Below are 22,755 nucleotides of genomic sequence, written 5' to 3'. Positions count from 1 at the left end.
CATATTTGAATGAAAAATTATTTTCATTGTGTGTATAAATTGTAATAATACCCTGTAATAATGTAAGCGTAATGCTATTACTTTCACATTATTACAGAAAAGTATTATTTTGACCTTTTCACCTTCGCTTTCATCCCTATTGAGAATGAACAGACACGTGACAATTTCGGAGGGGTCTGAGCCCATCCATATTGGAATCCCACGCTATTGGTTGCCAGGGCAACACTGCACTGGAGGGTGCTACAGTATGGAATTTGAATCACAACTTGAAGCACAAAGAGACGGATCACTGCGTTTAAACTGAGATGTGACGAGACGATTGTGAAGAGATGGAGAGGAATATGGCAAAAGCAAAGGGTCCTTACAGGGAAAAACTTACAACCAGGGCTGAGCAGAGATATTTAGAATAAGACCAAAATAAAATGATCCTTACAGGGAAAAACTTACAACCAGGACTGAGTAGAGATATTTAGAATAAGACAAAAGAAAATGGTCCTTACAGGGACAAACTTACAACCAGGGCTGGCCAGAGATATTTAGAATAAGACAAAAGCAAAGGGTCCTTACAGGGGCAAACTTACAACAAGGACTGAGCAGAGATTTTTAGAATAAGACAAAAGAAAATGGTACTTACAGGGACAAACTTACAACCAGGACCGAGCAGAGGTATTTAGAGAAGCTGGCAGATAGACATGTTGACCCATACGAGATGGCTGACATGTCTTGCAGCTACTTTTCATTTCTTGCCGGTACTATTATATTGATCAATAGTGCGCATAGCGCACCAAAAAATACACTTCATTATTTATTATAGTCAACTTATCAAGAATTCACCAGGACTTCCTATCACTCAAGTATTTTTATCACACTGCTAGTGTTAAAGTCTCAGACTTTGCAACAAACTGTCTGTCTGCTAAAACACTTTGATTACCAGCTGAGCACGTTGGCACAAGATCTAGTTAAGCCGTACACGCGCTGCTCGCTCGTTGTCTGTCCAGCGAAACATTGCACACATAAAAACAGAATATTGAAACTTCAACATATTTTTTTGTATATGTTGTTTTTATTTGGGAGACTTTGCAACAAACGTCTGTCTGCTAAAACACTTTGAAATCCAGCTGTGCATGTTGGTGCAAGATGGTTAAGAAGTACGCGCATCTTGCGTGAAACGCTGCACGGAAGGTTCAGACAATTCAGAGACAGTTCAGAATGATTTATATGCAAGGTATACTGGGGACAACGTGTTGCTTCTGGTAATTTGACGTTAGCAGGTGTGTTGTCATGCTGAAAGTGCAATCTTTTTCCGAGACAGAAAGAAAAAAGCACCCCTGAGTGTGAGACAGAGCAAGATGTAAATGTTCTTGTCAGGCTAAAGCCATTAATGTTGTGAATACAAGGTGAATAAGTTCTGCCCCTGCCAACAAAACAAAGAAGGCGTTTGATGGGACCCTGCCACAATGATGAATACCATGATTTTGGGGTGGGCCGCTGTGTCGTGACAACAGATTCTCATTTTCACTACTGGGGTTGTGTTAAGTTACTGCAGATCGGACTTTTATTGTAAAGGAATTTAGGAAATTATTTTTTATCCATGTTAGAACGGCTCTGGCTCCTAAATAGCAACGACAAACAGGAATATATGTAGTAATATATCGTACTTATTTGTGAATTCGGGTACATTTTATGAACCTAAAAAATAAGGCTACTATCCAGCAGCTACCTTTTAAAGGCAACAGCAAAAAAGCTGCTCCAGAGAGCTGTTTAAGTTCAATTCAATTCAATTAATGTTATCTCAGGACACTGTACAAACTAGGTAAAGACTACACTCTATGACTTATTTATGATTAACATAGACCCAACAATTCCCCCGTAGAGTACGGTGGCAATGAAAACCTTTCCTATAACAGCCAGGAACGTCAAACAGACCCAGCTCTGTGGAGGACGGCCATCTGTCTTGACCGGTTGGGGAGGAAGAAAAGGAAAGAGAAAGAGAGAAAAGACAGACAGATGGACAGAGAGAGACAAAGACAGACACAAAGACAGAGACAGACACATTTCCAGTAACTATAATAATATCTATAGTAATGTGAATATGACTTATATGTTATGGCAGTTAATACAGCCGAATAGTAGAAACAAGCACAGCTAAGGTTATAGATTGTAATAGTAGCAGGAAGCGTCATGCAGGACCACGGCAGCAGGCACCACCACGATCAGCAGAGACCTGCGAGATTACAAAGCACAAACAACTCCGGGGAAGAAGTTGAATTAGTTACATGCATTGATGAGACATGAATGATACAGACGGAGAGAAGAGAAGCTCAGAGTATCAGGAAAAAAGTATTATCCCCTGGCAGACTAGGCCTATAGCAGCATAATTAAGCAGAACAAAATCAGCTTAAAAATAACAACATAGCTGAGGGCTCGTAAGCCCTAGCTGTAAGCTTTATCAAAAAGGAAAGTTTTAAGTTTACTCTTAAATATGGGGACAGTGTCTGCATTCCGAATAACACTTGTAAGTTGGTTCCACAGGAGAGGAGCGTGGTAGCTGAAGGCTCTGCCTCCCAACGAACGACGAGTAGCCCTGCATTCTCAGAGCGCAGCGATCTAGTCGGGTAATACGGTACTATGAGCTCTTTAAGATACGACGGAGCCTGACCAATAAGAGCTTTGTAGGTAAGAAGAAGGATTTTAAATTCTATTCTAGATTTTAAAGGTAGCCAGTGCAAAGAAGCTAATACAGGATAAATATGTTCTCTTCGATTTCTTTTAGTTAGTACACGAGCTGCAGCATTTTGGACCAACGGGAGACTCTTAACAGACTTATTGGAGCAGCCTGATAATAAGGAGTTGCAGTAGTCCAGCCTAGAAGTAACAAATGCATGGACTAGTTTTTCTGCATCTTTCTGAGACACAATGTTCCTGGTTTTCGCAATATTACGCAGGTGAAAATATGCATTCCTAGTAAGTTTTATGTGAGAATCGAAGGACATATCCTGATCAAAAATAACACTCAGATTCCTTACTGTGGTGCTGGAGGACAACACAACATCATCCACAGTAACAATGTCTTTAGCTATTGAGTTTCGGAGGCCTTTGGGGCCAAGTACAATGACTTCAGTTTTATCTGAGTTTAACATCAGAAAATTGCAGGTCATCCAGCTTTTTATTTCCTTAATGCACATTTGAAGTTTATCTAACTGATCGGTTTCGTCTGGTTTGATCGACAAATATAATTGTGTATCATCAGCATAACAATGAAAGTTTATGGAGTGTTTCCTTATAATATTTCCTAAGGGAAGAATATATAAGGTGAATAGAATCGGTCCAAGGACAGAACCCTGTGGGACTCCGTGACTAACTTTAGTGTGAATGGAGGATTTGTCATTAACATGTACAAACTGAGATCTATTTGATAAATATGACTTAAACCAGCTCAGTGTGGTTCCTTTAATGCCAATTAGATGCTCCAGTCTCTGTAGCAGGATGTGATGGTCAATAGTGTCGAAGGCAGCACTAAGATCTAGTAAAACAAGTACAGAGACAGGTCCTTTGTCTGAAGCTATTAGAAGGTCGTTAGTAATTTTTACCAGTGCTGTCTCAGCAAGTGCAGGTGAAGCCTGTGAATGAGGACAAACTTCCTCTCACACACAGGTAGGCAGTGGAGTAGGCGCTCCTTAATGTGGACATAGTCACATACCTGTTCTCACTACCATCAGAATGTGGACATGTGTGGCCTGAGCCACCTCCAAATGTTGGTTTTGATCTTCGATCACAATGCGATCATGGTGTCATACTGTCAGTGAAAAAATCAGTTCTCCCACACCTCTCCTCTTGGTCTCAGCAAGTTTGGTTTCAGGTCAGAAGTCTCTAGCATAAGCCTAATACAACCATTATCATTACATCATTGCATATCAAACAGTTCACCTTGTTTCAGTTGAGTTGGTGTTTTATTGCCACGACATAACAAACGTGTACTTGGCCAAAGCAGAAATTGAGAGAATGAATCACATTTATACACACATTTACATATCTCTGCCTGTTATTTGTTTAGCCTCATTCGTTGTAAAGTACAATTGCTTGCCCACTCCCAACTCCACACCCCTTCACCTCCCATCTTCTTTATTATTCATTTTATCCTGTGCTCTCTCCCACTCTTTTCTTCTTCATCCTTCTCTCTCTCCTGCAGCTGTCAGAGTTATTTGTCTCATTTGAGGAAAAGCCTCAGGGTGCAGCCTCCTTAGCCCAGGTCCACAAGGCAGTGCTGCATGATGGGAGGACAGTGGCCATCAAAATCCAACACCCCAAAGTTCAGAGACAGAGCTCCAGGGACATAGTTGTGATGGAGGTGAGTCTGTGTCTGTCAAACTACTTTGAAATGATAGAAGTGTTAGGGTGTCTGAGACAGAGACTTGTGTAACACGTCTCGAATGTGATATTCTTTATCAAAGACCTAATATTCAACTCGCAAAATGTGCAGAAAAGAATAATAAAGTCATGAAAAAAGTCAGGTCAATTTTATTTATACGTGCCAATATCATAAATCGCACAACTTGTGAAACCATTCAAATTATTGTGGTACCTGGCATAATTTTTTTTTTCTAAAATCACATGTTATAAAATAGTTTTATAACTTCTCTTCTTTATAGCATCTATAGTCTAAGTGTAACTACGTTGATTATTTCAAGTTTCGATCTGCTTTCAAGTTTATAACTACAGTCTTTTTTTGTTTTGCTGCCTAAATGTCCCAAACTAATTAATGCAGTGACATTACTGGAAATGTTTACAATTACTAAAAGGAGACTCTCATCATTTATTTAAAATAAATCATTTAAGAAAACACTACCACGGCGGAAAACTAAAACATCATCAAAAGTAATACAATAAAATAGTAGATGACAGAAGTGGAACTTAAAATTATTCATAAAGCTGCTGAGCTTAATAGCTACTTAACTTGTTATAACACTAATGAAATGATTATGCAGCTGTTTAAAAATAAAAAAGATTTGTCACGGAAAATGGACACATGAAAACAAGAACATGTTTGTTATTACCTGGACTATTCTTTGGCAAATTTAAGGTTCTTGGCGTTGTTGTGCTGTTGATCATAAGGACATCAGCAAAAGTTCTGGTAGAGTTAATGGGCCTCATTTATCAAACTTGCGTGGAAACGGGTGCAGATCTGAGCGCAGAATTGGTTGTAGGAAAGGACCCACGTGTGATTTATGAAACATTCGTATCTGACCAATCTCAGCGTATGAATGAGCAGGCCTTGATAAATGCGGCGGCTGTATAAGAATAACGGAGGAAGTCAAACCGAGGCAGCGCTCCACTGAGACCCGTGTGCGCCTGTGCGCACTGTTGGACAGGTGTGCCATATTCAGCACCCCTGCCGTGAAATGCACCCCCTCGCTATATAGGTGATATTCTGGATCAGAAGGCTGTTGTTTCCACCTATAGGAGTAGTTTATTTACTACTCTACCGCACAACACCGGCGCTACCGGGGGGTTATTAGGTATTCCGTAAGAAGATACCTTTGTCATCTAGAAGAACCATACCAAGATGTTAATCATCTGATACCTTGTTTGATTTAATGCAATTTATCAAGGGTAGCCACGAACCGAGGAGATGACTTTGGCTCTGCAGTGTGTCTTGCTGCAGCCTTGCGCCAACACATTCATTCATTCATTCAATGTCGGGGTCGCGGAGGGCTGGAGCCGAGCTGTTGTGAAATATAAAAGAATCGTGTGTCCCCCCCCCCCGGCCACCTGGCCACCTGGCCACCACGTTTAAAAGCGACAGCTTGGCATCACAAATCACCTGTACATTTATCGAGTGGTAGTTTTGGCGATTGATGAATGCGTAATCATTCATGGATGGTGCCTTCAGACGCACATGAGTACAATCAATCGCTCCAACCACAATTTTTATTTTTTTATTCGTTTAAAGAATCCCTTTTGATCTGTTCTTAATATGTGACTGCTTATGCTTAATGACAGCTGAGGTTTGTTAATTATTTTCAGCCAGATTCTGCTGTGCTGCACCGCAAATCCACAGGCTGAAGTTTGCGTACACGACCTCAGACCAGATGTGAGATTTGATCGTAGCTCCCGCTCACGTCCAAATTGATAAATGCCGACGTTCGCCAAGAAATGGTCGTACACACGTTTTTCTGCCTTACGTTCGTTTGATAAATGAGGCCCATTGTCTCCAGTGTGAACTGTTTGCATATGAGAGATGTGTGAACCACACCGGTCAGTTAAGCAGTTAGATTTACCCCTGACTGCCTTGTGCAACTCTGATGGGGAAAAAGATTTGTCACTAAATAAATACTTGCTCAACTTAATGTTACATCTGGGGATATTTATGTTATCTATCTCTAACCTGCAGCTCTCTGAACTCTTTGAACAAGTCCTCATGTCTGTCGGTAATTGGTCTGACCGGATTTGTGATTTCGGTATGGACTGGAAGTAGAGAGGTGAATGTGTGTCAATAAAGTTTACAAAAGAGAAAAAAAATACAATAGTCAACACACATAGTGACCATAACCGCACCTGTGGCTTGGTGGCAGAGTGGGTCGTCCTCTGTTCAAGAGATTGGTGGTTCGATCCCCATCTCCCCCCGGTCCACATGTCGAAGTGTCCTTGGGCAAGACACTGAACCCTGAATTGCTCCCCGTGCTGCGCATGGGTGTGTGAATGTGGTGTGAATGGTTAGATTAGATGGTACGTAGATGTCCACTGCCATCAGTGTGAATGTCTGTGTGAATGGGTGATTGTGACAAACACTGTGAAGCGCCTTGAGTAGTCAGATGACTAGAAAGGCGCTATATAAGTACAAGTCCATTTACCATTTACCATTTACCATAAATGTGACAAGATGGAGGCTCTGAAAGAACAGGCTCACCTGCAGTTACAGATTACTGCCACAGAGGCCGCTAGAAATAACATATGTCAAATCTTAGGGAGTACAAGTCTAATATAAAGCTGTTTTACAGCAGTTTTCTGTCCTTACATGTCATATACAATGTTAAGATCTTTCAGTACCGAATCCCATGAATTGGATTCGTTCTGAAATTAACACTGGCATTAAATAGGGCATTGATAAGGCCCCACTCAATATGTACATGCCTATTTTATTGTACTTGACTCTAAGACTTATTCTGATTTGTAATTTGAAGGTGCTGTTGAGAACAGTCCATTGGGTCTTCCCAGACTTTGGCTTCATGTGGTTGGTGGAAGAGGCCAAGAAGAACATGCCGATAGAGCTGGACTTCCTTAATGAAGGACACAATGCTGAGAGGGTGGCCAACATGCTGTCCCACTTCCCCTTTTTCAAGGTACACTAGTGAAGGCGCAGTTCTCGCCCCTCTGTGAGCTCTGCTTAAAGTTACGCTATTTGTTTATTTTTTTAAATATTACTGTGCTTTGTGTGATCACTATTGGACAATGATAACATATGAATACAAATCACTCATCAGGATAGGGCAATCAACTCACTACATTGCAAAAATTCTGCATGCTGACTCTGGTAACTGGCGTAGGGCTTTTGACTCCTGATCAGATTATTATTGAGTATTCTCAATAGTCAAGTCAAGTCAAGTCAAATTTATTTATATAGCACATTTCATACGACAAGTGCTTCAAGAAATTAAAACAAAGATACATTGTATAACATAAAATAGCATATAGGATAAAAATAATTAAACACAAACATTAAACATAAACTTTAAAACAAAACATTTAGGACATTATACAATCATAAAAGAATATATTATTATCATTTAAAAAGGAGATAGTAATAATAATGATAATAAAAATTCTTAAAGCAAACAAACAGGACAGAATTAAAACATAATTTAAACATAATTAAAAGCTTGCGAAAAAAAGATACGTTTTTAGTTTACTTTTAAAAGAAGACACTGTTGGAGCAGACCGTAGTTCATGTGGAAGAGAATTCCAGAGATTAGGACCATAGTGGCTGAAAGCGCCATGAGCAGATTTGGAGTTGATTCTGGGTATAGTGAGGAGCTCTTTAGCTGATGATCTAAGGGATCTCACTGGTGTGTATTTAGTGAACATGTCAACAACGTAAGAAGGAGCTTAGCCATTACAACATTTAAAAACAATAAGAAGTATTTTAAAATCAATTCTTTGTTTAACTGGGAGCCAATGAAGAGATGATAAAATAGGAGTGATGTGCTCAAACCTCTTTATTTTTGTTAGGACTCTGGCTGCAGCATTTTGAATATGCTGGAGTTTATGTAAAGTCTGCTTATTCAGTCCAGCAAAAAGAGCATTACAGTAGTCCAGTCTCCTGAAAATAAAAGTATGAACCAGCTTTTCAGAGTCTGACTGAGACAGGAAACATCTAACTTTTCATAGGTTTCTAAGATGATAAAAAGCAGAGATATGCCTTTGGAAGGTAAAATCAGCATCTAAAATCAAACCCAAGTTATTGACATGCTCACAAGGTTTTTACAGACAGGGGAGTTAACAAGGATTGAATATTTTGCCTCAGAGCCTCAGGACCTACCAAAAGAATCTCTGTTTTGTTCTCAATGAGTTGTAAAAAATGTTTTACCATCCAGCATCTGATGTCTGTGATGCAATGGATGAGATCATTTATTGGGCATAGATTATCGATAGAAACAGAAATGCATAACTGTGTGACATCAGCATACCATTGATATGAAATATTATGTTGCTGTATGATGGACCCAAGTGGTAGCATGTACAAGTTGAACAACAGAGGACCAAGAATTGACCCCCCGGGGACTCCATATGAAATGCCAACCTCATCAGATTCATAATAACCAATGGACACAGAGAAAGATCTTCCAGTAAGATATGAAGAAAACCAGTGAAGAACTGTGCCTTTAAGGCCTGGACAGTGTTCAAGGCGCTGAAGAGAAATTTTATGATTGACATTTTCAAAAGCTGCACTGAGGTCAAGAAGAACTAGAATAGAAACTTCACGATTGTCTGTACTAATTTTAAGATCATTGACAACTCTTAGCAGGGCAGTTTCGGTACTATGGTTAACTCTAAAACTGGACTGGTAAACATCAAACAAATTGTGGTTTGACAGATACCTATATAATTGTCGGTGCACAACCTTTTCAAGAATTTTCCGCCAAAATTGAAGGTTTGATATTGGTTTGTAATTTTTGAATACAAGTGGATCAAGATTACCCTTTTTTCACAGAGGTGTTACAATAGCATGTTTGAGACATGAGGGGAAGATTCCTGAGTGTAGGGAGGCGTTAACAATATCAAGGACATCCTCTATCAAACAGCTAAAAACATTTTTGAATAATTTTGTAGGCATCAGATCAAGAGAGCATGTTGCAGAACTGAGCTGCTGCACCACATCTTGAAGCTCACTGGACTGAATCAGTGTGAAGCTGGAAAGAGTGCTGGTAATGCTGTGTTGGGTGCAGAGAAGTTGGTCACACCCATCAGTAGGGCCATTTGCGTTCAGATTTGCGGCAGGTTCTTTTTAGTGCCCTCACTCTTTCCATATTCCTCCAAGGAGCTTTTATTTGACCAGAAATTAGATTAGTTTTCATAGGAGCAACATCATCCATAATTCTTGTCACTGAATTTTTAAAATTATTGACCAAATTGTCACATAAGGGCAGAGAGGACAAATTAAAACCAGACTGTGAACTACTACCCCTAACAGAGTTTGTATATCTAGTAATAAACATGTCAGATGTCTCTGCACAAATGGCCCGTCTTTTGACTAGCTTTAAACCAGGTACATGTCAGCAGAGCAACATTAAAAAAAATACAAAAATGATCTGAAAAGCCAACATCCTATATGCACTTTGGGGTTAAGTCAATGCCTTTTGAGATAACCAGGTCAAGAGTATGACCTTGATTATGTGTCGGCTTGGTAATGTGTTGGGTAAGTCCAAAAGCTGATAATGTGTCAGTGAACTGGTTGGCAAAACAATCAGTAGCATTATCAATATGAATATTAAAATCCCCAGAAATAAGGATAGAGTCAAATTCAACAGTAATTAGAGATAAAAGCTCACCAAATTCAGATAAAAAGCCTTTTTTGAGTCTTGGAGGGCGGTAAACTGTGAGAACTAAACATGGATATACAGATTTGATTATTAGAGCTAAATATTCAAATGCTGAATAGAAACCAAATGAGATGTTTTTACATGATAACATATCTGAAAAAATAGCAGCAACACCACCACCTTTCTTGTTAGATCTGGAACAGTGTGAAAATGAAAAATTAGATGGTGAAGCTTCAATCAGCTCTTTACCACCAGTCTCATCAAGCCAGGTCTCAGTGAGGAGAATACAGTCAAGTTGATGTGATGTTATAGTGTCATTAACAATGAAGGTTTTAATGTTAAGGGATCTTAAATTGAGGAGAGCCATCTTTAAGGAGCTTGCCGAGTGAGTAGGAGTGTCAGTTAAGGCAGATTCTGGCCTAGGATGGCAGGAATTGTTCACTGACAGTGTTTGAGAATCAAAGCACACAGTGGCAGGACTCATGCTGTTAAGACTTTCTGTGTTATTTGGAGAAACAGAGGCCTGGATCGAGTCCTGCCATAGTGTATAACAGAGTGAGAATGCTATAAACTGAATAAAATTAGTGATCAACGGATTTGTGCCCTTTCTGTTAGGATGCACACCATCTGCTCTGTATAGGCTTGTATTAGTCCAAAAGTCATCAAAGTTTGAGATGAAATCATATCCTGCTGCAGAGCGAAAGTTTTGTAGCCAGTGATGGAGACCGAACAGTCAACTAAAGCGTTCTGAGTTTTTGGAGAGAGTTGGAATGGCGCCAGACAACAGACAACATTTTCCCAGACTCTCAATTGTGTAGCAGAGGGACTCCAAGTCTGCTTGCAATTTGCTCAAATTTCTAGCCATGACGTAATTCGTGTGCTAGAACAATATTAACAGTGGGCTGTAGGTCAATGAGCGTTGGAATGAGTTTGATTGAATCGACTACCTTTCCACCAGAGAGACAATAGGTAATAGCACCAGGGAGAGTCAGATTCCTAACGATAGAGTCACCAACTATCAAAATCTCCGGATTGCTGCCTACCGCACTGTTGCTGTAGACGGCTAGTTTCATGAATGAAGGAGGGGATGAACGTCTGAGATGTTTTCCCCTGGACATCAGTGGACTGGTTGGAGGAGTGTGACGCTTTCTGTTTTGGGAACTGAGCGGTGCTGGCTTTTGCAGAGCGGTGTGTGGACGTGTGGCCGCTCGCTCCGTTTGCTTCTCCAATGGGGTGAAGAAGTTGGACAGCGGGATAAGATAATCATCTTCATCTTCTGAGCACGGAGTAAATAGGGGGAGAGAGACCGGTCTCCTTTTCATGGCGACGGTTGCCCACGAGGGAGATCAACCTCCTTCCTCACTCTTAACAACACAGCAGCCCAATGCTATGTTCTGAGCCCCCTGCTGTTCTCCCTGTATACACAAAACTGGGAAGCCATTTTTTATGCCATCAGTATAAATGTCTGTGGGAATGTGACAAGTAGTGTAAAAAGCACCTTGAGTAGTCAGAAGACTAGAAAGGCGCTGTACAAGTCCATTTACCATTTACAATTAGACCTGTGCACTACATATTGACTAAATGGTAAGAAATAATTTCTACTCCATCCTCAAGAGCACCCTGACGTGCAATATCACCACTGCATACACTAAGCTGCTCTATGCTCTTCTATGCTCTCTATGCTGCCTAAAAGATATTTACACCAGACACTGCAAGAATAAGAGAATCATTAAAGTTTTTAACCACAGGCTTTTTACTGAAAAAGAAGGTAGAAGAAAACAACTTCCAAGATTACATTTCATTAGAATTGTGTTTTTAAATGATATTTCATAAAAAATAAATAAATAGGTTCATACACATTTCTACAAGGCTACCTTTTATGATTAACAGGTCTATTGGGTCCACGGTGGAATAAAGTTTTTACCCTGTGGGTCAAAGTCCCCACATATTAGTAAGCATCTGGTAATAGGGTATGCAATGGAATAATAAGGGTCTTTAAATTTAAGATCCTAGTATTTAAAATTGTACCCAATACAGTTAATGGAGGTCAGACCTTTACAACGTGTATGACAGCTTCCTCTGTCAGCTTACTCACGTCGGCTCTTACTAAATGCTAACAGAGTTAGCAGAATTTCGCAAAATCTTGACTGCCACGTCAAGGATTTTTAGCCTCGGTATATGGGGCACCCGCTGTAACCACTGAGTCACCAGGTGCCCCATTTTTCACCATTTTTTAAAAGATTTAATAGCTTTAGATTTTCTTGTTCATTTGAACTTTATTTATCTTTTGATTTGATTATATTAACTGTTTCCAAAGCCTTGAACAAATGCCGAGCAAGTTTTCTAAAGTATACTGTATGTGCACCATCTCGTGATTAGTCCTAAATGGCTAGCTATTATGCAACCTAATGCCTCTCGATATGAGTTGTGTTATATGTGAAAAATGTGGCCTAGAAGTCCCTGGGCATCACAGCCCTTGCGTCTGGCGACCAGCTGTGCGGCATCAATCCGGTCAGCCAGCCTGATTTTCAGTGGGGGTGTTCAGTTAAAATTTTGTAAACAAAGTTTTGTGTGAGAACACCTTTTTGAAGACTGAAGAGAGAGAAGAGTCTTGCCTCTGGTGTCTTCCTTGTGGCATGTCTGATCGAGCTCAAAAGTTCCCAAGTGTTTCCACACAGGTGCCACTGATAACGGCTTATGAGTCAAGGCTGCCACCCGCCAAGTGTGACATCAGTGATTACGTTGCCTCTTACTGCTTGCCTAAACCACTCCTACATCTAAAAAGTTTTTCTTTGATTTCTCAACACATTTTATTTACATATGTGCACTGCATAATGTTTGAAGACAGTTGTTACAGTAATAGCACTATTAAATATTCACTATCTTTTGCTTACGAAAGAAAAAAGTGTACAAACTAAACCTCCAAAAACTGTTTACAGGTAAGCTCCCCTACTGGCATACGGGATAGCCTATCTGCCAAGACTTTATCCTGTCCAGCAACATGTTATGCAACATCCAGTGGCTAAAACTAGTGCCCACCTGAAAAAAAAATGGTTGACCATGAAGACAAGAACTCTTTAAAGCTTTCTTCTCAATGGCTAAATAAGGCTTCTGACGTTTGTTTAGCTTTTTTAGAGAAATAAGCTACTGATCTGTCTAGTCCAGCTGCATCTGCTAGCAGTACCATCCCCACTTGAATGTTGTAGGCATTCACCACCAGCTTGAAAGGTGCATCAAAATTTGAGCAAACACACAGGTTCACACACCCTGAAGACCAGGAAAGGAACTAAAGACACATGGTAACGAAAATAATTCACCATGTTTGGAAAGGTGCTTTCAATATTCCAAAAGAAAAAAGTAGGAGGATAGCACTGTACGTGAGTGAGAGGTGGTGTAATCCCGGACATGTTCACGTGAAGAAACGTCTCTGTACCCCGGACATTGAACTGTTGACTGTAGGGATGAGGCCTTATTATTTGCCCCGGGAATTCACGTCTGCCATCATGATCAGTTGTGTACGTTCCTCCTTCAGCTGATGCAGCGCTGGCCTGTGACGTCATCCACTCCGCTGTTGCCCAGATACAGACGCTGCATCCTAATGCATTTATTGTCATCACTGGGGATTTTAATCACGTCTCACTGGATAAAACCCTTCCAACATTTCACCAATATGTTGACTGCCCCACCAGAGACTGTAACACACTCGATCTGTTGTATGCAAATGCTAAAGATGCATACAGTCCCACAGTCCTCCCCCCTCTTGGAAGTTCTGACCACAACCTGTTTCTGCTGACCCCTAAGTATATTCCCCTTGTTCAGCGGCAGCCTGTCTACACTAGGAGCGTGAGGAGGTGGACTCAGGAGGCTGCTGATGCACTACAGGACTGCTTTGAGTCGACAGACTGGGATGCACTTTGTTGAGCCACATGGAGAGGATCTGGACAGCATGACCGACTGCATCACAGAATACATCAGGTTCTGTGAACACACCACTACGCCAACCCGGACTGTACACAGCTTCCCTAATAATAAGCCGTGGATCACCAATGACCTGAAAGCCCTTCTTAACAAGAAGAAGAGGGCGTTCAGGTCTAGAGACTGGGAAGAGCTGAGGAGAGTGCAGCATGAACTCAGGGATATGTTGAGGACCTTTAAAGACGTCTACAGGAGGAAGCTGGAGGCCAAAGTCCAGCAGAACAATGTGAGGGATGTGTGGACTGGTATGAAGCAGATCACTGGGTGTAAGGTGAGCGGCAGACAGTCATCAGGCAGCCTGGAGAGGGCAACGTGCTGAACAGATTCTTCAATAGGTTCAGCTCACAGCCTTCTGTCGTCTCCATGACACCTCCAGACCCCCACACACCCTCACTGCCCCAAATGCTTCCTCTCCCCCTCCCTCAGTCCCCTGCTGTGAGCTCTCCTGTGCAGCACCTCTCCTCCTCCTCCACCTCCTCCTCCTCTGCCTCCTCCTTCACCTTCACCTCCTCCTCCACCTCCTCGTCCTCCACTGAAGACACCAGCAGCCTCCCCCGCATGACTGTGACTGCTGGCCAGGTTAGGAGACAGCTGGAGAGACTCCACCAGCATAAGGCTGCAGGCCCTGACGGTATCAGCCCCAGGATCCTGAAGACATGTGCCAGCCAGCTGTCTCCTGTCCTACAACACCTCTACAACCTGAGCCTTGGTCAGGAGAGAATACCAGTGCTTTGGAAGACTTCCTGCCTGATTCCTGTTCAAAAGAAGTCGACACCATTAGACTTCCATGACTATCGACCAGTGGCCCTCACATCTTACGTCATGAAGGTGCTGGAGAGACTGGTTTTGGTCAGCCTGAGGCCGCAGGTGAGAGCCCTGCTAGACCCTCTGCAATTTGCTTACAAGCCCCACTTGGGAGTTGATGACGCTGTCATCCACCTGCTGCAACGAGCCCATTTGCACCTGGATGGTGGAGGAGATACTGTGAGAATGACATTCTTTGATTTCTCTAGTGCTTTTAACACCATTCAGCCACTGCTACTGGGGGAGAAGCTGCGAATGATGGGAGTAGACGACACAATGATCTCCTGGATTACTGACTACTTGACAGGCAGGCCACAGTTTGTCCGTATGGGCAGTGTTCTGTCTGATGTGGTGGTTAGTGATACAGGAGCTCCACAGGGGACTGTACTGTCTCCTTTCCTGTTCACCTTATACACCAGTGACTTTCAGTACAACACTGGGTCGTGTCAACTGCAAAAGTTTTCCGACGACTCGGCTGTTGTTGGGTGTATAAGTGAGGGACAGGAGGAGTAGTACAGGGCACTGGTGGACAACTTTGTAAAATGGACTGGACAGAATCACCTGCGGCTGAACATCAGCAAGACCAGAGAGATGGTGATAGATTTCAGGAAGAAGAGGATGACGGCTTTCCAACCTCTGTGCATTCTGGAAAAGGATGTGGAGGCGGTGGAGGATTACAAGTACCTGGGTGTTACCATCAACCACAGACTGGACTGGAGATCTAACACTGAAGCTGTTTACAAGAAGATGATGAGCAGAATTTACTTCCTGAGGAAGCTGAGATCCTTCAGCGTGTGCAGCATGATGTTGGAGACCTTTTATCAGTCTGTGGTGGCCAGTATACTTTTCTTTGCGGTGGTTTGTTGGGGAAGCAGCATTGGAGCCAGCGACACCAACAGACTCAACAAAGTGATCAGGAAGGCTGGCTCTGTGATAGGCTGCAAACAGGACTGAAAAACTGTTATCCATCATGGATAATCCTCTCCACCCTCTCCAACTCACACTGGTCAGACAGCGGAGCACCTTCTCCAGAAGGCTGCTTCAGCTTCGCTGTCGTAGCAACAGATACAGGAAATCTTTCCTTCCACAATCTATCACTATATATAATAACTCTCACACCTCTACCTGACAGAGAACTCTGCTCTCTCTACTGTTTTGTTCTATATATTATTATTGTTATAGAATATTTTAAGTATTAAGTATTTAGTATATTGTTTATTGTTTATAGCACACTGGGCAGTGTATAGATACACTATGTATATATTGGATTCTATTTAAGTTATGTACAAAGTTTTTATTTGCTGACCCACTACTGCTGTTACAAAATAAATTCCCAGTCTGGGATCATTGGAATGAAATTCTATTCTATTCTATAAAGTAGGTCAAGCTTGACCAAATAAAGCACCATAGTCATAGTCAAGCACTGATGCTGTTTTTCCATACACGTGTGCTGGCTTGGCTCAACTTGATTTGACTTTGCACTTTAGCCCAACACGCAGTTCTATTACAACAGGGCTACTCTCTTGATGATGTGTCTTCGGTAGCTTGGTTTTTCAGAGCTTTTGCTCCATGGTAGCTCAGTGTATTTTGGCCGTTTTTGTATTTTTAACACAAGTATTTTTCAAGTATTTCTCATGTCAGAGAAACCACTGAGTGAATCTTGTGTTGTTGTTAGTGATGTTATTATCGTACTGTCACTGATATGTCTGTGTTTTTCTTCTAACGTTCTTTAAGGGTACAGCCACGCGATTGTAAAAACATTGAAACCCCCCCCCCCCCGTCGTTCTTTAAAAAAAAAATTGTCCACACGGGCTTGGCTCAAGAAATATCTGCGGCCACACGAAACCAGTCAAATCCAGAAGTTGGCAAATGTGGTCTGGTTTGAGATTTGGAATTTCCCCGGCCAAACCAGGACCAACCCTAACAAAGGATTTATTAAATTCTCCTGCAGCTGAAGCCATATAGTCATATTATTAATGTCTAACAAAGGCCCTGGGGACTATGCAGAAAATTTTCCAACAAATGAATATTGAAATGATTATGAATAAAGGCCAGTTGGGTTTTGTGTTTCATCTGCATGTGCAACGGATAACAAATTGATTTCAAACTAGAAACATTTACTGGGGGTTTAAAACCCCGGAGGAGGGATATGTGGATTATGGCCAATGCAGTCCAAATACATGTACAGTATTTTTGTGTCTTTAAGAAGAGATTATGGACTCTGTCTGAACTTTACTTTGATAGAGCATAACAGCACATGTTTTTTTTTAGGTCAGAGAAAGTACCAGTACACTGAGAACAGCCAAGAACAGAATAATAGAACTTTAATTGTGAAAACAGGATGTTGCTAAACACACTGCTTGCAGAAGGTGCCAGGTTTTTCGTTTATCAAGGTTACACTGACATTAGGGCCGAATCAGGAAATGGCCTTACATGAACAATTGGAAGATGGCAGGGACTCAAAAGGTTGGTATGATAACAGGTCATTCGAAAATACCTTCCAAAAGGAATGATATTTGTTACACAAATGCTGACAACAAGGTTGTTTGTAAAGGTGTCATTGATTATCTTTGAATATGGAGCTTGACATACCCCCCTCCAACCACCCACCCACCCACAGTACTAGAGCTATGCTGCAGCTGTAACCCAGCCTGCTGTCACAGTCCCTTCCCTTGCTACCTCCGAGCTGAGAGACATCAGGGGATTTCTATGGACAGAGGCCTCACGTTTGACGCGTCATCAGAGAATGGTCAATCCTACTGTGATCAACATGGGAAACACCGTGAGATCCCCGCAATTCTCAGCTGGATGGATTTCCTGGTGTGGATTTTAATGTTTTGCGACCTATACCGAGATTCACCCCACAGTCATTGGTCGAATTTGAACTTTTTGATACTTAATCCATCAACAATAAATCTACCCTTATTGAAGAACACATACGTTGAAAAGGAGTTAACTTCATGTGTCTGGCAAAAACCTAGCACCAGCAAGGGGTTTACTCCGCCTTCAATGAAGCCTGTCCCCCCAGTTACACGTACTTGGAGGCACCACCGCAGCACTGGCCGCGGTGGTGGCTTAGCTGTCATCCACCGACTGGACCTGGAGTTGTCCCCAATCCTGCTGACTACAACATTGCCCTGTGAGTGTCTTAAATTTAAATGTTAGCCCCCCTTTTCGATGACCGTTCTGACTACCTACTGACTTCCTCTCTGTTGCTGACTCAGTGGATTCCCCGCAGTTGTATGTACCTCCCCGCTCCCTTAAAGACCAGATCAGTCTCCTGCTCATGCTCAGCATCCTGGTACACCTGTGAGCAGCGAAAGTTAAAGGCGGCCAGACGTGTCCTTGAGCGCCGACTTAAGGCCTCTGGACTGAATGTTCACAAACAGACATACAGGGACCAGAAGAAGGCATACGCCCTGGACCCCTTCCCTTCAGCCCTGCAAAAGGCCAACCTCTGCCATCTCTCCATTCATCACCAAGATCATCAACCACTCACTCCTGAATGTTATCAGACCACTACTGAAAAAACCCACCCTGGATCCAAAAGTCCTTTCCCATTACAGGTCTAATTCCAATCTTCCATTTCTTTCAAAGGTTCTAGAAAAAACAGTTGCCTCACAACTTCAAGATCATCTCAAAGTTAATAACCTTTTTGAGAAGTTTCAGTCTGGTTTCCGCTGTGACCATAGCACAGAAACAGCCTTGGTCCGAGTGACCAATGACCTTCTGATGGAAGCTGATACTGGTTCCCCATCTCTATTAACCCTTACTGGACCTAGCAGCTGCCTTTGATACAGTTGAACACAAATCCTCCTCCACCTGCAGTACACCCTTGGACTCTCAGAAAACGCACACAAATGGTTTACCTCATATCTGACCAACAGAACCGAGCATGTTGCCCCGTGCGGTGTCCCTCAGGGCTCGGTGCTGGGCCCCAACCTCTTCGTCCTCTATCTGCTCCCACTGGGCAAAGTCATTCGCAGACATGGAATATCCTTTGTTATGCTGATAACACGCTTTGAATAAGGACAACCCCCACTGTTTCTGCTTCCCTGCCAACACCCACATTGACCATCTGCATGGAGGGGATAGAGGAATGGATGAAGTTCAACTTTCTTCAGCTGAACAGAAGCCACCCTAGTCTGCACTCCACATCAGCTATGCTCATCCACCATCACCAGTATCACCTTCTCCGGCCAAAACATCCCCCTTTCCACATCCGTCACTAACCTCAGTGTTAAAATGGGTCCTCAACTCTCTTTTGACACCCATCAAACACATCTGTAAGACATCCTTCTACCAACTCAGGAACATTTCCAAACTCACCCTGGCAGATGCAGAGAAGCTCGTCCATGCCTTTGTCTCCTCCAGGCTCGATTACTGTAATGCACTACTCATCGGGCTCTTTGGCAAGAGCATCCAAAGGCTGCAATACATCCAAAACAGTGCTGCCAGGATCCTGATGTGGTTATGCAAACACAATCACATCGCCCCCATCCTGAAATCTCTTCACTGGCTCCCTGTCCCACTCAGAATCGAGTACAAGGTCTCTCTCCTCACCCACCAGTGCATTCACGGACATGCCCCCCTATACCTGAAGGAACTCCTCGTCCCCCAGAACTTCTCTCGCTCCCTCCGTCCCTAAAACCAAGCTCCACTCCATGGGTGATCGGGCCCTTTCCACGGCTGCTCCATAGACTGTATTAAAGCGTGTATGATCTATCTATGATTTAAACTGATATTCAACACAGTACCATGCTCATAGACTGTAAAACACAGACCCTCGCGGCTCAAATTCTCTCGGTGCTCCAGATTAGCATCTAGTGTATGTGCCATTGATAAAGGCTGTATGCAAGTCATGGTGCAAGTGCGGCTATTTAATTAGCATAACAAAGCTAACTTTGACATAGTGTGTTCCTAAACCATCTGTTTGTACAGTTGATCAAAGAGCAAACCATCTTGTCACTTATAGTAACATCACCACACGAATGACCACAGTCGAGGTTGAGATCACGCAGTTCGCATGCTAATCCTGACAACTAGCCTCCGAGATGAAGTGAGGGCCAGAGGCTAGCTGTCACTCAAGGCCGCGCCCCTAATTATTCATAAACTTTAACCTCCAATAAAATACAAACTAGCCTGTTACAAAATTCACCCTCCTAAGTGTTATCATGGCGATATGACGGAGAACTGCAGTTTTTGGCACTTCCGTATTGGATCAACCAGGAAGTCGCTGTATTGGGGGCTTGAGCGGCTCTGAGGTTATAGAACGTCCTCTCTTTTAGATGTTCTCCTTTTAACTTATTACTTGTTTTTCATTTTACCTATTATTTTGATATTGTTTCTATTCAAAGTGCTACAGAGCAGAAGCACTTTAAGATTGTTAAATGTTAAGTGCAATACAAATAAAATGTATTATTATTATATATTCCTTAGCCTGTCTTTGGAGTTATGCTTTGAGTTACTTTACTTTCTTTAAGTAACATGATATCTGAGCACAGATATTTCAGATCTAGTTCTACAAAATAAAATCTAGTGAAAAGAAGTTGACCACACACTGTCAACAAAAAATGTATGAAAAAATAGCAACATTTTGGTCTCTTCCTCCCCTCTTCTATCTCTCTCTCTACAGGTTCCCATGATCCACTGGAATCTGTCTACAAAGAGGATCCTGACCATGGAGTTTGCTGAGGGTGGACAGGTCAATGACAGGGACTACATGAAGAAACACAACATCAATGTCAATGAGGTATTGCCTCCCTGTCAGGTTATGTCTTTACAGTAGCATAGACAGACGAACGGAAAGTGTGGCTGAAAGTATCTGAGTGAGAAAAGACTCACTCATGTGATTTGCACATTTTGCCTTACAACATTCCAGTGAAATTTTTTTTTTCAGAATTTCTGAAAACTGATAAAAAAAATGAAAAAGTAGAATAGCAGGGTTGGAAAAGTGATGAGTCCTCGGATTTAATAATTTATAGAGGCACCTTTTGCTTTAATTACAGTCATCAGTCTGTTTGGATTTGTCTCTACCAGCTTTGTGCACCTAGATTGGGAAATAATTCCCGATTCTTCCTGCAGAACTGTTCGAGTTCAGTCAAATTCCGTGGTGAGTGGTGATGGACTGCACTCTTTAAGTTCATCCCCAGATGTTCTGTAGGATTCAGGTCAGGGCCCTGACTAGGCCACTCTAGGACATTCACCTTCCTGTCCTTTAGACACTGTACTGTTTTTATGGAGGTCTGTTTTGGGTCGTTGTCATGCTGGAAGGTGAACCACCTGCCCATTTTCAAGTGTCAAGCAGAGGGCTGCAGTATTCCTCAAGAATTTGGGTGGACTTGGCAGCATCCATTTCCCTTCAATCCTGACCAAGTGCCCAGTCCCCGCTGAAGAGAAACAAGCCCACAACTAGTGGTGGGATATGATTACAAAATAAAATTAGAGGCTTTGTAATTATTTAATCACAATGAATTGCATATCAATATTTGACACAAGAAGCAACATTTTGCAATTTAAATGGATTTTGGTATATAACTTAATTGATGAATAGACAACAATGAGTTTTAACAAGAAAATGTGTTTATTTTTATCAGTGAGCACTAACTTTTTGTAAACTTTTACATCTTAAACACAACCCAGCAACGACTCATCATCTTGCTTCCCATTGGTTTCATTACTCCCGTGTTGTGTCCTGTGCGGCAGTATTACGGGCCGGGCAGAAACTCATGCAATGAGCAACGTTCTGCACTGAGTGTAAAAATAAATTACGTTTAATTGCGTTATTTTGTTTTTGTTGCGTTATTTTTTCTGTAATTAATTAATTGTAAATAACGTGTTAAAGTCCCAGCCCTACCCACAATATAATGCTGCCACCACCATGCTTTACTGTAAACATGGTTTGTTTTGGGTGGTGTGCTCTGTTTGGTTTCTCCCAAACATAGCACTTGGAGTTCAGCCCAAAAAGTTCTATTTTGGTCTCATCTGACCATATAACCTTTTGCTCTACTTTTACTTTAAACGATATAAATTTTTTCAGAAGAGGCTTCTTTCTTGCCACCCTGCTATACATTCTAGTACAGCAGTGGTATAATCACAGTGGATATTCTATCAAATGATGAACAATAAAAAAATAACAGTATTTAAGAAGAAATCAAGTATTTATACATCTCTTACTCATACTTATATATTCTCTTATTTTTATCTCCATTGTAGTTTTAATGTCTCGGTCCCTGTCTTGGTGAACCTCTTTTAGTTCCTGAAGTTAATTTATAAGAGAGTCTTTCAACTCACCAAACAAGTCTTCAAGCTCACATTTCTCTGCAATGTTGTTTGCGTCATTAGTTTGTTTGTGTTTCTTGCTTTTCTTCTGTAATTTAGGTTCATCCAACTGGCAGCGCAAACATAGATTAATTCCCCAACTTTAGCAACGTACATTGACACAGTATGCTATATTTAATTAAGCGCTACTCTACATTTTCCAGAGGGACGGGGACATCACAGCAAATGCGCAATCACCCTTGGATTTACAGACAGAGCGGATAGGGATATGAGTCCTTGGTCAAATGCTACGAGTGGCCTAGAGGTGGTGTAGGGATGTAGGAGTTCAGAATTATGAAGGGGCAAAACAAAGTAGGATCTTCCAAATTGAGATATCGGCGGTTTGATCCCCAGCTTCCCCATTCCACATGTCGAAGTTTCCTTGGCCAAGACACTGAACCCAGAATTGCTCCCCGTGCTGTGCATGGGTGTATAAATGTGGTGTGCATCAGTGACGTGCAGTGAAGGTTGGGGTTGGGGAGGCACTGACTCACAAGTAAGATTTACAAACATACAGTAGGATGCCAATAGGATAGGATGAGAGAATAGGAGCGAATAGGATGCTGAAAACCATTTTAAAACACCAGTGCAGCTGTATATTGCAGTATATCTTACCTTT

General features: G+C 41.9%; 1 protein-coding gene across 1 annotated transcript in view; it reads left to right on the top strand.

Annotated features, from left to right (window-relative positions):
* adck1 (aarF domain containing kinase 1) overlaps positions 1–22,755 on the top strand; it is a gene marked incomplete at its 3' end in the record, with an annotated part of 137,081 nt that overhangs the window by 62,054 nt on the left and 52,272 nt on the right. Inside the window, exons 5-7 of the mRNA XM_083924799.1 lie at positions 4,190–4,348; positions 7,182–7,340; positions 20,452–20,568. Coding sequence (XP_083780925.1) covers positions 4,190–4,348; positions 7,182–7,340; positions 20,452–20,568 — 435 coding nt within the window. The remainder of the gene's footprint in view (positions 1–4,189; positions 4,349–7,181; positions 7,341–20,451; positions 20,569–22,755) is intronic.

This window comes from Echiichthys vipera (genome assembly GCF_963691815.1).
Source record: "Echiichthys vipera genome assembly, chromosome: 12".
Lineage (NCBI taxonomy): Eukaryota > Metazoa > Chordata > Actinopteri > Perciformes > Trachinidae > Echiichthys > Echiichthys vipera.
The sequence above is the reverse complement of the archived record's forward strand: the minus strand, read 5'-3'. Positions and strand labels throughout refer to the sequence as shown.